The sequence below is a fragment of the Pseudomassariella vexata genome (assembly GCF_002105095.1).
Source record: "Pseudomassariella vexata strain CBS 129021 chromosome Unknown BCR38scaffold_9, whole genome shotgun sequence".
NCBI classification, from domain to species: Eukaryota; Fungi; Ascomycota; class Sordariomycetes; order Amphisphaeriales; family Pseudomassariaceae; genus Pseudomassariella; species Pseudomassariella vexata.
The window spans coordinates 1079456-1098689 of NW_024467964.1; the positions used below are offsets into that span (position 1 = coordinate 1079456).

At 49.2% G+C, this 19234-nt stretch overlaps 3 protein-coding genes and 1 non-coding gene across 4 annotated transcripts; 2 read left to right on the forward strand and 2 right to left on the reverse strand.

Annotated features, from left to right (window-relative positions):
* Nucleotides 1–2022: 2022 nt before the first annotated feature.
* On the reverse strand, nt 2023–4127 carry BCR38DRAFT_517816 (uncharacterized protein; the record flags this gene model as incomplete). Its single annotated transcript, XM_040865122.1, has 4 exons — nt 2023–2912; nt 2973–3224; nt 3321–3711; nt 3937–4127. The coding sequence occupies 4 exons, from the start codon at nt 4125–4127 to the stop codon at nt 2181–2183; spliced, it is 1566 nt and encodes a 521-aa protein (XP_040714201.1). The 3' UTR covers nt 2023–2180.
* A 6848-nt stretch (nt 4128–10975) lies between these two features.
* On the forward strand, nt 10976–11484 carry BCR38DRAFT_525375 (uncharacterized protein; the record flags this gene model as incomplete). The annotated part of the gene is made up of 2 exons (XM_040865320.1): nt 10976–11266; nt 11359–11484. Exons 1-2 carry the CDS (start codon nt 11141–11143, stop codon nt 11482–11484), a joined length of 252 nt encoding a protein of 83 aa, XP_040714202.1. The 5' UTR covers nt 10976–11140.
* A 4763-nt stretch (nt 11485–16247) lies between these two features.
* On the reverse strand, nt 16248–16955 carry BCR38DRAFT_410790 (uncharacterized protein; the record flags this gene model as incomplete). The annotated part of the gene is made up of 1 exon (XM_040858508.1): nt 16248–16955. The coding sequence occupies one exon, from the start codon at nt 16953–16955 to the stop codon at nt 16248–16250; it is 708 nt and encodes a 235-aa protein (XP_040714203.1).
* Nucleotides 16956–17246: 291 nt separating this feature from the next.
* On the forward strand, nt 17247–17340 carry BCR38DRAFT_t212. Its single transcript has one exon. It is a non-coding gene; the product is annotated as a tRNA-Ser (tRNA).
* The last annotated feature ends 1894 nt before the right edge of the window (nt 17341–19234 follow it).

Consider the following 19234-nt stretch of genomic DNA (forward strand, 5'->3'; position numbering starts at 1 on the left):
TTTGGGTGCTCGTTTTCGTTTTTTCCGGTTTCAGACGAGTTATGTAAGCGCGTTCTTGAAGGGTATTTAAGACCTTATGTACATAGTCACTCTCTTGAGAAAAAGAGAGGAATTCAAGCGGCCTTTTCCACGGTAATCTGAACCAATTTCTCTTTACTTGGACAGGCATTCAATGTCTGACGTACCTGTTGAGGTACTTTTGTTGCCCCTATAGATCTGATTGTGCCTGCTGAGGCCATTGTTCCCACCTTTCACCTGTTGAGGTTCCTTTTCTTCCCCAGCCTGCTGAGGCTACAGTTGTTAGTACCTGTTGAGGTACTTGTCGTTCCGATCAGGGCAAGGAGCTCTTGATCTTGTTATTTCTTTCCACCTCCCGGATAGTAAGGTCTTGTTGAGGATCTTGTTATTCGTTGCCATCATCTTACACCTGAAACCCGCGGGTGGTTTCACTGCCCGTCGTCAATATGCGGGCGTAATCCGCTTAGGAGGCTGGCCTTTTCGTAAAAACACTAAATAATATAATCGGCACCCTAGCATCTTGAGTCTATACTGGCAGAAACGCCGCAGCCCCGGCTTCTATTGCTAGGCCACATGACGCATTACCTTGAGAGTTATTCGACGCTTATCCAAAGCTCGAGTAATACTAGTAATAGATATATCCTCTTTGAACTTCTCACTGATAGAATCGACCACCTTTCACCGGTCTATATCAGGTTCTTTCGCAAGTTGTAGCAAAGTGGCACCCCTACATTATAGGGTTTATGTTCGGGTCGGGGCCACGACGGTTCACAGGCATGTTAGTCGTTCCGTATCGCGCCCGCGTCGCTCGTGCTCTACGGAAGGCGCGGAGACTACCGGGACAGTATTAGATATCTCGACATTTGTCCAGCCTTAACGATCATAGAAAGAATCTAGTCATGCATGCATTTCGATAGTCGGAGAGCCATACTGATGATTTCGAATCTTTTTGGGTTTAACGAAAAGCAAGGTGCAGTAACGCGGGTAGGAAAATCCGTCGTTGTACCTTGGACGATGCATCGCACGGGTTTGATCTTTCGACTTGACCAAACTGTTTTGACGACGTGCGTTTGACAATCCGATACTAAGAAACACCCTGCCCCAGTTTAATATGAGCCATTAGCCAAGACCACAGTTCAATTCGAACACCAGATACCGCAGCTCCGCCCGGCATAGCATCTATCGTCCCATAAAATTGATTGAAAGACCGGGCTTGCATATCTGCGAGGTTGCCTGCAGCAGTATTGTCAGCCGCACCAGGCTAGCGGCTACACCATGAGGTTAATATGAGACAGTGAGGAATGACTAACGGAAGAGTAGCCGCTGTGCCAGCTATTTACAGAACAGGCGTGCCCGGCGACGCCGCGAAAGTCAAGCAAGTAAGATCCTCACCTAGTTTGACCGTCCTCATCAAATCTGGATAATTCAGACGCCTAGTATTATTGCTGTGCATGGCCTGAACCTACGAAGCAAGAGCGACACCAACCAGCTCCGCGACGACCTTCCCTAACACATTTCCAACTCACGAATCTTCCTACACGAATACAACGCGACAGTGGTCTATCGAATTAACCGAGACACGTTGATCGGTAAAGCGAACGAGCTGCTCGAGTTGATCCGAGTTAAGAGGGACAAGATGAGACGTAGCCGATTACCTTCCTATGCCACAGTATAGGTGGCTTGCTGGTAAAGCAGGCGTTGATTAAAGCACATAACAGCCCGAAATACACATTGATCAAAGCTGCGACCTCGAGGTTAGCTTCCTTTGCGACGCCGCATAATAACGGAGACTGGAAGCTCGTAAGCCTGGGAAAGATAGCATCGAAGATTGCGATAACGACGGGGTTTCAGAGAGGCGACGGCGTGATAGAGGTGCTAAAGAGCGGCAGCCTGGTTTCTGTCATTATGTAGGAGCAGGGGTGGCGGCAACAGCTCGAATACAACGTGATCTCCTTCTAGGAAGATCTCGATAATGTGAGCTTGTCGTCTTAAGCAAGAGATAACGTGCTTAGTTACATAGTTCGGGAAGATTCTAGAATAACAGTGGCAAATTATTTACCTATAAATAAATGTACTTCCCCAGACCTCTCTTTTGCAAAGATAGTAGAAATAGCACAGAAGAACAAGCAACACGAATTCTAACTCGGTAGACACTATGCCAATTACTCGCATTGGGACCTGTAGGCTTCTGCGAGCGCGTGCTCGAACGCGAGACGAGAGTCGTCCTCTTCGGCGAGCGTCTTCCTCCGGACCGCGACGACGTGCTCGAGGATCTCGATGGCCTCTTTGATCCGCCTGTCGGCGAGGTAGGCCCTTGCGAGCTCGTGCTCGGACGTGAGACGAGAGTCGTCCTCTTCGGCGAGCGTCTTCCTCCGGACCGCGACGACGTGCTCGAGGATCTCGATGGCCTCTTTGATCCGCCTGTCGGCGAGGTAGGCCCTTGCGAGCTCGTGCTCGGACGTGAGACGAGAGTCGTCCTCTTCGGCGAGATGATTACTTTCCCACTTTGAAACCTCCTCAAAACATCTCACAACTTCCTTAAACCGTCTATCCATATACAAACATCGACCAACCTTCCAGTATAAATCGTATTTCTCTTGTACTCGATAATCTTCACTTTTTTGGAGTAGCCGGAGTGTATGCGGTAAATACTTTCTCCATAACTCGCGGTTAGCAAAATTCGAAGACGGAAAGATCGTAGCCAAGTGGTAAATAGCGTTGACTGTCGTTTGACAGCTTAAGCCACGGCTTTGAATCCATATTCGTGTCGCCACATGTACGAGACTGTGCATATCAAACATGTCGCCCTCCCCACGTTTAACCAGAAAGGCGTACCCACAAAGCGTGCCAATCGCGTTTTCTATTTCCACCTCTAGCTGCAACGTAGGCAGGAGCTAGCGAGGTATAGCTTTTGGGTCGATACAAGATATGAACGAAAGTAAGTCGGCGGCCACGCGGTCAGATTTGCGAATCTGGTCGAAAGACACAAGCCAGGTCGATGCTACGGCATTTTGCGAGCCGCGGTACCGAGTATTGTCATGAAATTCTCTAGTCATAAGACTGACCATGTTCTGCTCGGTGCCTTGCAGGAGTTCAAGATACCTTTGGATAGACAATTGATTCTGGTTCAGATATGCAGCGCCTTGTGTAATGGCTAAAGGAATATAGTTGAGTGCCCGGAGGAGTTCCTCGGTTGCGGCCTCGTCCTGGAGCAGTTGTTTCTGAACCAAAGATTTCTCTAAAAAGCTTATTGCCTCCTGTGGATTCATCTCTCGCAGTTCAATTATATCACTCCCCGCTACCGACAAGGCCGCTTCTTTCGATCTTGTGGTTAAGAGGATGAGGCCATTCTCGTTTTCGGGTATGTGCGCGTGTATGCCGCCTAGCTTGTGGGAGGACCCGAATAGGACATCGATATCATCCGCGTTGTCCAAGACGAAGAGCCATCTTCCAGCCGCTTCCGAACTGAGGTGTCTGCACACCAACTCCTTAAGGTCTTTTTCATCGGCATTAGTCCGGATATCAAGCTCCCTTGCTATCTCTGCGTATGACTGTTCGAAGGTATCATTACTTAGTGCTGACACCCAGAAGATGGAGTACTCCGGCTTGTTCTTCTTCATCCAGTATGCAAATTGCAGAGCAACTTGAGTTTTACCAATGCCACCGAGTCCGACGAGAGCGACTTTCTCACACCTCTGCTCGAACAGCTTCTGCTGGAGCTTGTCCAGTACTTCTATCCGTCCGACAAAGCGCTTGTTCTTATGAAAAGGCACATAGTAGTAGACACGGCCTGTGATAGTATTAGCAGGTATTACAGAGCATAGTAAAGCCTTCCTACACTAACCGTTAGGCACCCTGCTGATTTCAGCTGTTTCTTCTGCCTGGGTTTGAGAACGTTGAAGGAGACCGTTCACGAACCGTCTAATCGCCCTCTGATTCTGATTCTCCCTCAAATAGTTTCCCGTATGTGCAGAGATCTTGCTCGACTTCTCCCAGTCAGACAGCGTGACGTCTTCCAGGCCACGGTCAACATTGAACCTGTAGTACTGCCCACTATCACTGTATTGGCCGTCGAGACTTGCTGCTACCTTTTTCGAGGTAGTGGCCATATTCTTTAGTGCTTTAAGGATATATCGCCGCGAATCCTTAATACTAACGACGTCCCCAAGTCCTGTGCCAATGCTGAGGACTCGTAGCTGATCACGTCCAGGAAATTGCCGTCGAGCCTCTTCGATAAGGACTTCGCATGGGTTGTTATATCCGAACCCGGCGTCGATGAACTCGACCGAGTCCCGACCGAGTCTGATGGGCTTGAAAAAGGTCGTCGCTGCCGAGGTCGCGCGGGCGATTTGCCAAATAGTACAGCCCTGAAACCCAGCAGACGTGTCATACGTTTTGAAGAGAGTGGGCGGCGCATCAACATTATCCTTTGTAATGGCCAGGACGACCCTATGAGACATTAATATTTCCCGGCCCAACAGTAGCGGTCTTCCTTATCTGAGAACATACGTCTTGGTGCATGATACGTCGCGGAATTGTATATCGCCGTGAGGGCACGTGTTGGCCGTAGGTAGGTTCTCGTTCATTCGAGCAATACATGTTGGATTCACGCAATTATCTCTAACGATTTGTTTGATAGCACCTTCGAGGGCTGTGGCAGAGTAGGCACCGGTCGGAGGGATAGGAAGACGCAATATCTTCGGGGTAAAAGCAATCTGAGCAACCTTGCGATAGGCTCGTATACACTCATCGACGGCCATACCCAATCTTCCAAGCATGATAGCGATAATACTAGATAATCTGTCAGTAGACTTATCAAGTAGAACGAGAGACCACTGTACCCTCCAGTGCTCGTGCCGCCAATCAAATCGAAGTATTCGCATGGTCTAGGTTCGCCGTTGAGGCCTTCGGTTTTGCGAATTTGTTCCATGATGTTCTCCAGGATTAGGAGGCTGGATAAACCTCGTATGCCTCCTCCATCTAGAGTTGTTAGGACGACACAGCAAGGACAGCCAAGTTTACTGTACCAAGAGAGAGAATCCTTAGTGGTGGGGCAGCAGGCCCTGGCGTATTTGTCGGCTCCATCGATCTGTGCGGCCGCTTCGGTACGGTCCGTCCCTAGCGCGCGAGCTTCGCAAATGCTTGTGGATCCGATCGCATCGCGAAGCGTTTGGGAACTTTCTTGCCTCTGATCGTGCTACGGGTTCAAGGTTAACAAGTTGCGGGGAAGGGGAACTAAGGTTGCGGGCTCGAGTTGACAAGGCATTCCTTGCGAACACTGGTCCCGCATAGCCACTTCATTAGGGGCTTACGCAACTGTTTAGACAGGGCTTGGTTATCTGTCACGTGCAACTGCAACGATGGTAAGTCCTCAGTCAGCTCAGTACACCCAATACGACCAACTCGCACCGCTTAACGTACAACCCCACCTTTCTGGCCACCCACCTGTTGGTGGTGTAGTTGGTCGTTCTGATAGGGGGGCTATCGTCGGCTGAGGTCGCGATGGATCTAATGGGTATATTCCTGTCAGAGAACAGAATGCCATAGGCACCGGTGGGACACCGGTGGGGCTCTGGTGTAGGAATGTGCGAGTCATGACACGATATGGAAGTCTTGGTTTGCGGAACAATCGGGGAAACTAGTGCTCCGCGGCTCCGACGTCGGGTTCTAGCTATCTATGTAAGGGGCGGAGGCCCGGGAAGAAGATAGAGGGAGAGTAGAGATCAATGCATCACCGTGGGCACCCCTACCTGAGACCGCCAGTGACCACCCGGTATTACGTAGGAGGGACGCCCGTTACTCCCCATCACTCTGTACTATTGCCTTCGGCCTAGCCGTACCCTGACAATTCCAGTTGCAGAGAAGCCTGATTGTATATTACTGATCGTGAAAGACTTCGTATATGCCTCGATGTATAGCGAGAGGAACGTCGACTTTTTAAATGGAATAGAACAGTACTCGATCGAGAGAGAGGTCGCTAACGAGCGATAGTACCGCTTTAATGGAGCAAATACGGCGACGTCGAGAGGTTGGAGCCCGTGAGAACAGTGTGCTGGCAAAAATAGTAACGAGATCTTGTTACAATAGGCTAACCACATAAACTCGACGTTGTCGTGAGCGATATGACCATCTAATATCAAGAGCCGCTGCTCGTCGGGATCAACTGGTTGTGTACGAGGTATAAAGATATCACGAAGCCATCGAACGGCGATATCTGTACTGATCCAACCGTTAGACGAATAAGTATATTGCCAATCAGGTATATCGTCGCAATCGTGAAACCATTTCCCTAGATAGCTTCATCGACGCGATTGACGCGTCAGAATGGCTGAGGCCATCGCCGAGTCGTAATTGGAGGGTAGAGCGTGGAACGCCCCATCGGAGGGAAGCCTGGCGCTGGGATATCCCTTGATTGATATCGTTGAGAGCGCCTTGAATCGAATTTTCTGAATATCGAGGCATTGTATAATAATAGCCAATACCGACGATAATCTGTTGTGCCGAAGGTTGTTGTAGTTGGCAGATTAGGTGGCCAGAAAGGTGGGGTTGTACGTTACCCCATGTGCCTTGAAGGTTGCGATTGGTGAAGTACGGGGAATTACAACGCGTGCGTGGTCTGTGCTTTGGATTTCCATTCGGTCTCTTCTCCATCCAGAAGCTCTTGTACTGTGTCGAAGTCCTCCTCGCATAATTCCTTAAGCTTCCTGTCTTCGATCCTTCCCTTGATGAGCTCTCAGCTGGTAGCAGCTTCGTCAAGCCATCGGCAAGCATGCCCCCGGTAGGTGTGTAGGAGACCTGGATCTGCTCCGCTTGTACTGCTTGTCTCAGCCAATGGTTATAGGTATCCACATGTCGTGATTTGGTCTGTAGAGCGGCTACATCCGTATTCACGAGCCGGATAGTTTGTTGGTCATCACACCAGATATTCAAGTACGTAAAGTCCAGCGTGATACCACGCTCTTTGAGTAATCGGAACATGAATACGGTCTCTTTCACGGCCTGTGCAAGGGACAACATCTCCGTTTCTGTCGTAGAAGTAGTCACTGTGTCTTGCTTATTGCGCGCCAGCCAATTACTCCTCCGAACAGATTTATGATGTAGGCTTGCGAGCTCTTCCGGTCGATCGTATTATCGGCAAAGGAGGCATCGCTGCAGGTCTCGAAAGAACTGCCTCCTCCAAGTTGAAGCGTGTACTCTTTCGTACCGAGGATATATCGGATAAGGTGTTCGGCAGTGGCTTGATGCTTATCGCTTGGGTTTGTATTAAATCGAGCTAGTCGTGAGGCCGCGAAGGCTGCGTCAACTCGAGAGAGCACCGCTACGTATAGGATAGAGCCTATACATTTCTGATACGGGTTGATGCTCCTCATAGTAGCTCGGCCGTCGCAGAGGAGAAGCTCCATCTACTTCATCGGCGTATCTGTCTATAAATCGCCCTTGTTCTAAATAATATTAGCTAGCTTATTGATATAGTCGGATTGGAATAGCCAAATTAATTTCTGTTTGCGGTCTCGAAAAACTTCGATGCCTAGGAACCACTGGAGTTCATTACCTCCAATTAGCGTATACGTAGACTTTAGCTGCTATAGTACGCTGTCCACGATGCCTTAGTTCTCTTTCCTATATGCTAGCACAATACCGGAGATGTTGCTTTTGAGTTTATGGGTCATGTGGAAGTCTTGAAACACCGCTGAACCGAGGAACCTAGCATTGTAATGCGGAACAGGGGCTTGTCTGTCTATTTAAGGGAGGTGTCTTGGAGTAGGTAGAAGGGAAGGCCAGAGATCAATGAACTATGCTGGGCATACCTATCTGTGACCACCAGTAACCATCCGGTGACCAACAGCTGGAACGCCTGTTTCTCTCCTTTACTCTGTACTATTGCCTCGCGGCCTAGCCGTTCCTGACAAACGTATGATCAAGACCAGATGTCCCCTACAAGAGATTGAGGAAGGATGATACTCACGATATGCTGGGCCTCATGCGCTCTTAGACCTATATAATTGGTCGGGTTTTCCATGTAGCGTATTTGTGCCTAGAGTGCTTTGGCAGACACTTCCAGGCAGTGTTACCCGCAGATCGCCAGGCTGAGTTGGTTCATAATAATCATTGCTCAAACTGTTAAGTAGTTACTAATATATTAGTATTACAGTACTCCGGTATGCCTCGTGATTTCAGACTCCGTTATACACTCCCTCAAACTTGGAGTTGACGAGATAAAGAATCAGTCGGCCCCGCTAAGAAGCGCAAACTTATTTTCATAAGAGTAGTTCTTGCTCTGCACATCGTTTACGAGCTCAAAAGTAACGTATTCACCCCCATTCCGACACACTATAAAACAAAACACCACGAATAACACTGCAATTTCAAACAACCACCACAAATTCAATTCTGAACAACTATACAATCGCTTTCGACAGTAGATACATTAGATATTTCTGAACCCGAATCATCAACAAGAGCTTCATTAGATACTTCCCTCATCCGCCGTACGTCCTCAATCCTTGCGAATTTCGCGTTTGGACTTATTTGCACCTTCTTTTTTTCCCGTGGCTTCATAAGCTCCAATCGCTGTTTCAAGCCCTCAATTTGTAATTATGCGCTTACTAATAGATAATCCTTCTCATAAAACCCTTTTTTCATCTTTCTAAATAGCTGCTGTTGTGTAGTCATGTTAGTTTGTTGGAGTCGATTGAACTCCCTAAACTGGCGCTCTATATCTACGCCCTTCTTTGGCGTTGACCATACAACATTGCCCTCTGAAGGCTTCTGGAGCGTTTTATGGACTTGCTGGGTTGTAATAAGAATATCTGGACCTTGGTGACGTGTGCGGTTGCTATTTTCAAGCAGAAGAGGGCTAGTAAGGGGCCTAGCGATATTTAGGGGCCATAGACCACTTGTACGCCAACCAGACTTGATATTTTGAGCCGTTAGGGCCCTCTGGCGTGCTCTGGCGTAACAGCGCATAAAATTCCGCTTGCCAATAGGTGCTGAATCAGTTAATAGGGTTAAAAACCCGACGTCCTTGCGATATGCCGTTTTCATAGCTGAGAACACCCCAACATCGAGGGGCTGAAGGACATGAGATGAGTGTGGGGGTAAAAATAATAAGTATATGTTGTTTTTATAGCAAAGATACATAAAAGTATCAGTTGTGTGACTACCGTGACCATCCAAAATAAGTAAACGAGTGTCTGAAGGGTCCTGAGGAAGCGTAAGGGGTATAAAAACGTCTTCAAGTCATTTGATAGCTATCGTATCGTCTATCCAGCCCTTGGGAGATGCCTTGAAGCGCCAGTCCTTGAAGTCCTGAAGATTTTTATCAGGGAACCACTGCTCTTGGACGTCCTTGCCCTTGAAAATAACCAGTGGGGGTAAGGTATTGCCGAGGGCATCCACACATTCCAAAATTGACGTCCACGCCCTCGAACCAGGCTGTTTCTGGTGTACTGCGCGTAAGGTAGCGCTCCCGACAACTAGCCCAGAGCCCCCTTCACCCTCCATAAGGCCATGCTCATCCATATTATACCTGCATTGCGGCTTAATCGCTTGAATTGCAGGAATACGTAATTTTGAAGCAAACCAGGCTTGGATTACCTCGGTAGACGCGCCATTGATACGCTGAGAGTCGATACGGCGTTGCTTTTTAGTCTTTAGTGCTGGGTGACGCTTTAGAAAGGCTTCCAGCCAATTCTTGCCGAGTGGTTGGTGGTCACCTTTGAGGGCTAGGACGCGCTGCGCGAGCTCCTTGATTTGCGCGTGTGTTGGGGCTAGTCCAAGGGCTTCCTGGACCAAAACCCAGTCTGCTAAGTGTTTTTATTGCACTGGAGATAGCCTCTGCTGGCTAGCAGAGGCCTCGCGACTTGATCCAGCGCCTTGAAGTCTGTCGATAAGTGTAGTCCTTGGTATACCCCAATCCAGGCCAGCGCGTCGCACAGATTTACCATTTGCGACGTCTAGAACGGCGGCAGCGAGGTCTTCTTCCGTATATGAAGGCATTGATAGCAGATCAGATCGAATACTTGAAATAAAGTCAATTGAAGCAAAAGTGGTTGAGAAATAAAAGGATAATGTAAATAGCGGTGTGGTTATTGTTGGGGTTTACAGGGGTGTCGGAATGGGGGTGAAATACGTTAATTAGGAGCGAGGACGCGACCCTCGGTTTCGGCCGCATGTAAAATTTCATCTACGATGACTGATTCCATTACCTCCCCTAGCGTTGCCAGAACCAAAATTGGCCTCTAGGCTTTGGCAATGGTGTAATCCTCCTTACCAAGCTTTTTGAGTCGTACGATCTTAGCATGCCCTCTCTTGCAGGAACGCATGAAACAGTACTATCACTTGGTGTCTAACAACTGGCCAGGTTTCTTTCCGTACTGTTTCGGGTAGGCCGTCTTCTCTAAGTTTCTTCCAGGCTTCTACTGAACAGTGGCCACTCTGCCTCTTTCATCGTAATTGCGGTCATTGCTATACAAGCTCTCTACGGCTTGTCTTCTTCGTCGTCAATTTTGTTTAGGGATGGAGGGAGGAAGTTGGTAAGTGGCTTGATGCTTTTCGCCAAAGGCTGAGTACTAATTAAGCACCAGAAGGCTATATAGAAGCTATCATAGAAATAAATCGAATACAGTAAAGAGTTTCCACTTCCTCCTTCGTTCAATCAGGACGGCGGGTGGGTGAAATTAAAACGTAATGAGTGACTTTTGGTAATACATATAATGAGTTTGAAAGCGTTGATTAGAACCGAGAGTTCTTTTTAGCTTTCTTACCAGCAGGGGACCTCGAGAGCGAAGAAGTTTCGAGTTTACAAGAACAGGGCGGCTTACCCAGGTTATTGTGCGAGCTTGAGGGACCGAAACTAGCGTCCGACAATCAGGCTTTCAAGTAATGAAAAAGGGATGGCGAAAGAAGCAACCTGTCAGTCCCAAGGTGGTTGCGCCCCCTCCCCCTCCCCCTCCATGGCTGCAATTGCGAGTGTCACCTAAAAAGAATACTCTGATCAATCAAATAACGCGAGCACAGAGCTACCCCACTGACAAACAATATAATTAGGTACATTACCCTCGCAAAGAAGACTCCGAACTCGCCACGAAACCAAAAGTCTGCCTAGACATTTTTGATCACCATGTCAACCTCAGTGGAGGTACAGCTGTCGACATTCAACGCGCTCCGCCGCGCCCATCGGCCTGCACTTCTCTCCACTGACGCCAAGTATCTCTTCTGGACTCTCGACGGCCCCCTGGCTAACTCGGTTTGGATCATGGAGAATGCCATTCTCTTGAAGCCTCCCTCCAAGAGCAAAGCTGACACCCGGCCTCGCAATCTCCCCTTACCGAGCCCAAGGTCTCATCCATAACGTTACATACCGAAGACCTCGACGTCTGGGGAGATCAGTGGCTCGGATTTCACCGGGATCACTCCGAACCCGATGGCAGCGAGGAGAACGGGGACGGGAGCATGGTCCAATGAGGAGCCCTTCGTGATTACGACCCGGATGAGGATGAGGAAAGGCCGGAGCATCTGCTGATGTGATGGGGGACGAAACGACCGCGTGGCAAGGTGCCCAGTGTGGTGGTGAAGCCCACTGCTGCATCTTTTGTCTCGGTTCATGACTACGGGTCGACGGTGCATCCCTGGCTCGTGAGCTTGCGCGAAGATCTCTTGGGGACCGTGGGCTTATGGGACGATAAGCCTCTGCTCTCGGAGACGAAACTCATGGTCAACTACAATGCGTCAGATCGTTTGAAGATGTAAGATCAGGCGAAATGGATTAGTCTGAAAAGAAAGCAGCCAAGTCACCGGTTGTTGGAAAATGGGGACTGCCTCTTGGTGGATAGTTTAGGATCAAGTCATTACCATCTACCTCCTTAGCTCCATTTATAATATGTTTCAAAGTTGAATAACACATTTTCTTCCTTCAAGTGATATGATTACACCCAAAAGCACACCCTACAAAGATGCCGGGTCCCGAACCAGTTTCACAATGATATCCTGAGGCTTCGTTCCACTCGCAATGTAGTCAGCCGTCAGGTAGGCCGCAGAGTGACCAATCGATCGATATCGATCATGATTCTTCACCGATACCGATACCGGTCCGGTATCGATCAACATCATATTCATCCGATCGGTACCGGTACAGATTACTAAGCAACCGGTATCGATCGGTATCGATCACATATAACCGGTCCGGTCAGATAGAGGTCGGATCGATCAATAGCGGTTGTACGGAGTTGTTTATTTTTAACGGCTTTGCGCCCAATTAGCTAATTCGCGTGAAACCTCACCATCCAATTCAACGTTTGATACCTTGTCAAGCAGATGGAGTGGCAACTCAGCCTGATAAACGCCTGCTAAACTCCATGACCTGATACATTGTGATGCCCCAATAACGTGGCGTTTTAGGCGAGATCTTCGTGCTGACACCATCTCTCCTACGCTGTTAAACTGGCGTTCTGTTTCTGCTTGCGCTGAAGGTATCGTAAGGAAGTCAACAGCCATATAAGACAGTTTGGTGAAACGTTTTGCGCCAATATCACGCCACCAAGCTACTGGGTCCTTTAAATATTGGTCCACGTTAACCACAGGTTCTGCCAGGTAGAGGTCAAGCTCGTCTTGTTGTGATTCTTCCTGCCTAATCGGCACCGGCTTGTCGGCGTCGCTCATATAAAAACGCTTGCGGCGTTGAAGCATCGTAAGGACTGGCTGGTTCTCAGCTTCAGCTAAAGGGTTGGTCTCAGGAAGGAGCCTAGACGAGGGTCAGTTAGAGATGAACAGTTATCTAGATATTATACTTACCTATTTTTATAGTCACCCTCCCAACGCTTCCTCAACCTAGCCATATGATGCTCACGCCAACTCAGCTCTTCACTTTTCCTACCTAAAACAACGCCTAACCGTATTAGGTTAGATAAAACCAGGGTCAACAACAAGGGTCACGATGCCCTCAGAATCCTCCATATAACCGGTCCGGTCAGATCGAACGATCGATACCGGCGGCGCAAACTGCCACCGGTATCAATCTAATGAACAAAATGTGCTACCGATCGGTATCGATATCGGAATATCGGACCGGTCCGGACCGGTATCCGATCGATTGGTTACTCTGGTAGGCCGGGCCCTTCGCATTCACCGTAACGACCACCTCGCCCTCATTCGTGCCCCACACCGCCATCAATGCCGTAGCAGACGAGGGCACGAGGCAGCGTGCTGGTGTTGATGCTGAAGTCGGGCGTGACGTCGTGGGACAGGGGAACTGTGGCAGTAAGGCTGAGGGCCAGGAAGCCGCAGAATGACAGGGCTGTAGCACTGCAGTATGCCGAAACTATCACCTAAATTTGACTCAGTGATAATATGAAGGTTCAAAAGGACTCGAGGGGTCAAGGAAATGAAGTAAAGTCGTAGGATGTGATGGATAATGTCTCTTTTCTATCAAGATTGACTCTTTATATATAATTATTCTCCCACCTGAAGTCTAACATATCTAGTTACTGTAAGGTTGCTGCAAATAAGCCTCTAGTTAGAGAGACGAGTTCCTTGCTTGTTCGCTATCGTACGAGTCTTCTGTAAATCATCGATCCGACGCTGTCCAACGGTTTCCGCACGGGGTTAAGATGCAAACAAGGTTGCCATTCCTCCTGTTGCTTGACCATTTCATTATTCAACTAAAAATGTCCTTGCATTATAATACTACATAGAGGATACTGTGGGTCAGTGGGATGTTCAGTAGATGGGTATACAGGGAATATTTTGTCTCGGCGTAAGCTTATTTTTCTTTTCAGCCTTGGGAATAAATCGTAGAAACAGGCCTGAAATCCCCTTATCGTAGCAAGACCTTGATACAACTCTAAGTCAAAAGTAGGGGCCAGGCTGTTCCCCACAGCCTGGCCGAGATCCAGGGGTATGGTTAATATGCACACGTCCTGCGGCGGCTATTTAAGTGACAAGGCTGTTTTTCAAGGAAGTAAAATATAAACCGGTCGATATTGAAAGTAATGAGTACGAATAGTGAAGGTAGTAGTTATTCAACGCTTCTTCAGCTTACGCCAAGGCTGCAAAGCATTTTGGCTGACCATCAAGGGATTCAGCCGCGTGCCCAACCTAGTCGATACATCTTTTGTCAGGGCATACAGATAGAGATAGAAGTGTGACGTATTCAGGTAAGCTAGGCTAGTGCTGGTGGGTTGGAACCAAGTAGTAGTGGTGGTCATGCACAAACCACCTCTGGCATCTTTCGCAAGTGACGGACAAAGTAGGCCGATACCTTCGGTTCATATATGTGGGATTTAGCGCCACGGTTATGTCCAAGGCTAAAAGTGGTACAGTTGCTAGTGTTGCTAGTGGGAACGACCCTTCCTCAAACTAAAGTACCTTGCAGAGCCTCCACAACACCAACCTATGTAGCACAACGCGTAGATTAGGCACAGCGGTCAATACGACATCCATTCATAGTCATAAACAGAGGAATAATTCCTCAATAAGTTGGTAAATGCACCGATATGAGTGTACCAATGGGAAAACGCTTCTCAGCTTTCACCAAATATTCTGGGTGATTAATGAAGGATCCAACCGCGTGTCAACCGAGTCAATATATTTTCTCGAATTTTAAACAGAGCCAACTGATAACTCGGTTTATATGTCAGAAGATGCGCAGTTATTTCCAACGGAAATGGGCCGGGTCGCACCGTGCCATGTGACATGTGAATGAGTATTCGTTCCCGGGAAAAGTTGATTCGCGATCTTGGGATTATTGTATAATTGACACTACGACTGCTGCTTGCGAACTCGCCCTTAAAAAGACTTTTTTCTCTGTCCTTGCTTTTCCCATTCGTGTACTTCTTGGCGTTTTACTGGTGGTTTTGATTTACATAATGTATACCAAGTAAAGGACCGAGTCGCTTGAATCTGTATAATTAGTGGGATTTGATACTATAAGGGGGTATGCGTTTCAAGTTTGGACGAGCGCAGAGGGAGTTCTCGTTTTCGTTTAACGTTTTGATAGACGGCATTTGTGCCTGTTTATAGCGGATACTCCAGTAAATGGCGATCTGATGGCCACTAGTTCATGTAATAATGCTGTGGTATAGCGTTAGATTAAGAGCATTGGCTTTTATTTCGACAATCCAAGACCTCTTTAAGCTGCTATCCGGCGTTTCAATATGTTCGATTAGCAAGAAAACGAGATGCTGAACCACTAGACATGGCCGTCGAGAACTACACTAATTGGCAGTGCTCGTGTAGCTAAGGAAGCCGGCGAATAAAGCAGTTGAGTTATATATTTATTGTGGGATCGCACTGGTACTGGCATTCCGGCTACATACGAAGGTGAAAAAGGGAAGTACAGGTGGGGGGGTCCAAGCCGCACAAAGGCATTTAAGTATCTTGCCCGTATCCCACGTGACCTTAGGCCACCAATTCCACATTTATGTGGTTAATTATGCGGTCAAGGGACAAGTGTATATCTGGTGGTGCCCAGGACACGTAGGCATCCCCGGAAACGAAGAAGCAGATGTCCAGGCCAAAGCGGCCTGTGAGCAACCACCCAAGACACAACACCCGGCCTCATTCGCACATATAAAGAGAATCGCGAGATCCTACACTTGGAAGAGTTTCAACGATCGATGGGCCACTACCTGCCCTCAACAGTATCGAGATCTAGGGATCGCTATCCACCCGCGACCCCCCGAACTTGGCCTGCCCCGGCAACACCTAGGCAGATTACTCGCAGCGAGGTCGCACCACGGGGATTTCGTGACCTACCACGAGAGACTCCAGCATCGCGACGCACTGCTCAACTGCGGGTGTGGAAAGACAAAGACACCAGTCCACTTCTACTTTTGCAAGCGCGGCCGCAAGGCCACGCCCGGTCATCTAAAAGCGCATATGGCCAAGAATAGTATAGATTCCCTCCTAGGCACGGCCAAGGGAGCTCGTTTGTTTTGTCAATGGGCGGAGGAGACCAATTTCTTTACTGAGATCTGCCCATCGCACTGAACAGGAATGTTAGATGAAGACAGTCCCCTGTAACATAGATTCGACTAGCATAGACCATGCCGGCACTGCGCCCGGCACGTCTCACGTGATGAGACGTTAAATTTCAATCAATCAATCAATCAAGGGTTATGCGGTTAGGGGTTGGTTTTGAACTGTTACGCATTCTGTCATGTTTACAAGTTCAGGTCAACTATTACTCTGAGTGAAGGTCATTTTATTCTCTTCGTTCTTGGAAATGATACTCACTGGTCCTGTAATCCCATTGATATCCAGTCAAGCGGATTCCATAACTGGCCCGCATCTGAGCCCGATAAAGTTGGCGTCAGTATATCATGGTAGCCGCCGGGTTCTGAGCTTGCAAAGCCTTGCAAATTAATGCCCTCGCAAGTGTAATCCGATGACATTGATGTCAAAGATTGATCCAGGCTGGAGCCAACCACACCGTTGAGCTGCTCTGCAGTACCCTGGGGTGAAAAGCCTGTCCATATCTGCCTCGCCTTATCCTGGATATCCGACACAATCCACGGCATCTCCGTCGGCTCGCCTTGTCGTTTCGATAAGTCTTCACGTGCTTTCCAGGCCTGCAAGACGAGGCGGGAACAGACAGCGAAGATCGCGTCCGCTGATTTTGGTTTCATGACGTGGGCCTCATAATTTTCACTCAGGATTTTCCAAGCCATTCGAGATTGGTCGCTTTCGGGCTGCTCTCTCAGATATCGAAGAATATGGACGTGTGCAAGCATTGGGAAATGAAAGTAAACGAACCAGTAGTACCCCTTGACAACGGGTGAGGTCAAGAGCTTCGCATCACACTCAAGCATGCTTAGTGCACACGAGACAGAGGCTTGGCGCTGCTCTTCTGTCTGCTGCACCTCTAACGAAGCATGTCTCGAGTAGTGTTCCAACAAACGGTGCCTAGCAGAGAATACACGCACCATCCAGATGGTCATGAAGTGAAGAGGATTCGCTGGATCACAGTATGTAAGATACTTGTCCTCTAGAGACCATTGGCGGTCGCGTTTTCGCCGTGGACGTCTGGATGCTTCTAGTTAGGTTGTTTGGTATGTCCAGAGGTGCAAGCGCAGTCACGGGGGTCACGTGAAACAGTTAGTGGGATTATTATAAGGTAGCTGCTAAGGACGGGTCGGACGGCTTTAGGGTCCAGATATTCTCGATCTTTTCAGGGGGCTTTTGTTAGTGCGTTAAGAACTAACGTAGTATAGTAGCTATCGAACGAATCAGGCAATGTACCAAAGTGGTTACTGGGTTTGACTCGAATAATATTTCAGATATCGAATGGCTTCGGCCGCGTAGGTTCGAGTCCTGCCATTGTCGACATTCAAATGTCAACCAATTCTAGAGGTCCACCGAACTGGCAATACGTATAGTTGAGGACGTGGTCTATACGGCGTGGAGACGCGGGGGCATCGCCTCGCTGCTACAGCTAGACATCAAGGGGGCATTCGATACGGTCAATTACAGACGGCTGATTTCCATATTAGCCCGGAAAGGCTACCCGGAGTGGGTTCAGGAGTGGGTACGCAGCTTCGTGGAGGATAGGATGGTACGCCTCCGGTTCGATGGCAAGGAGTCAGAGCCAATCCCCCTACGAGCTGGCGTCCCCCAGGGGTCACCGCTATCCCCGATACTGTTTATATTATACATTTCAACGCTGTACGAGGAGCTAGCGGAGCAGCACCCACTACTTTTAGTAGTCGGGTTCGCGGACGACACGAACCTGCTAAGCGTCGGCACCGATCCAGACACGACCTGTCGCCGGTTGGAGGGCGCATGGGCTACGTGTCAGCGGTGGGCAGTGAGGCACGGGATGGAGTTCGCCCCTGACAAGAGTGAGCTAATGCACTTTACTAGGGCCCGAGAGCCCTTGCCGCAAAGTATTCGCCTTGGGGACGCCACAGTGTCGCCGGTAGTCTCAGCGAGGTTCCTAGGAGTCTGGTTCGACCGCAAACTGATGTGGCACGCCCATGTTGAGCGTGTTAAAATAAAAATGGCAACTCAAAAGCTAGTCCTGAAAAAGCTAGTCAATATGTCGTGGGGCTGCGATCTTATACGGGCGAGGCTGTTATATACGGTGGTTCTCCGTAGCGCGATCACCTTCGGGGCGACTGCGTGGCATACTATAAGGAACCGGCAGGGCCAGCTAAGAGCCTGATGGGAATACAGAACGAGTGCCTCCGGGTAGTCTGTGGCGCCCACAAAGCGACGCCGCTTCGCCACCTGGAAGCAGAAGCAGCAATCCCGCCACTAGACCTCTATCTTAGTGCCCGGCCTGCTAAGTTTGAAGAACGGCTACGGCTTAGCGGGAAGAGAAATCTGCTTCGCAGCGCGAGCGCTAAGCGTCACATATACTCCGGCAGGATAGGCCGGCGAAGAGGAAGCAGGCGTCGCAGCTACTCCGACCGGCAGGGTACACTATGGAGAAGGAAGCCCGGGGCTCCGAGTGGATGAGTGAGGAAAAGGAGGTCCCCGATGCCCTCCTCCTCGGCCACTGGAGGAAGAGATGGCTCACCGGAGCAGAGCATCACGATCGCCAGCGACGCGCTATCGCTGAGGAACCGTAGGGCCCTTCGATGCAGATACCGAAAGGGGGCAAGTATTTCGGCCTGAACCGACTGGAGGCGTCTACGCTGTGCCAGATCAGGACGGAAAAAATAGGACTAGCAGCCTTCTTATTCAAGACAGGGGCTTTTGGCGTGTAATCGCCGCTATGCCGCTGTGGCGACGCCCCTGAGACGGCAGAGCACGTAATCCTCTTTTGCGGGCTGTTGGAAGGACCGAGGGAACGATTACGGGCCGCCATCGCACCACGGCCACTATACTCTCGCAGAGACCTCGCAACGGCAACAGGAGAACCAGTAGTTAGTGGGACTATTGTAAGGTGGCTGCTAGGGACGGGTCGGACAGCTTCAAGGCCCAGATAGCATCGATCTTCTCAGGGGGGACTTTGTTGGTAGGTTGAGAACCAACGTAGTATGGTAGGGAACGCAACGCAGTCGCCAATAGGGCGAACCGAAGACGCAGCGCATGTATTTAGTCCAGCCATTAGGGCACGGTTTGACATACGGGAGTACTAGTAGAGGTACCGGGGGCTTCGAGCCTACGGCGTATTTAATAATAAGTATAGTAGCAAACGTAACGTCGCTAATAGGGCGAATTGACCACGTAGCGTATATATTTAGTCCAGCTATTAGGGAACGGTTTGATATAC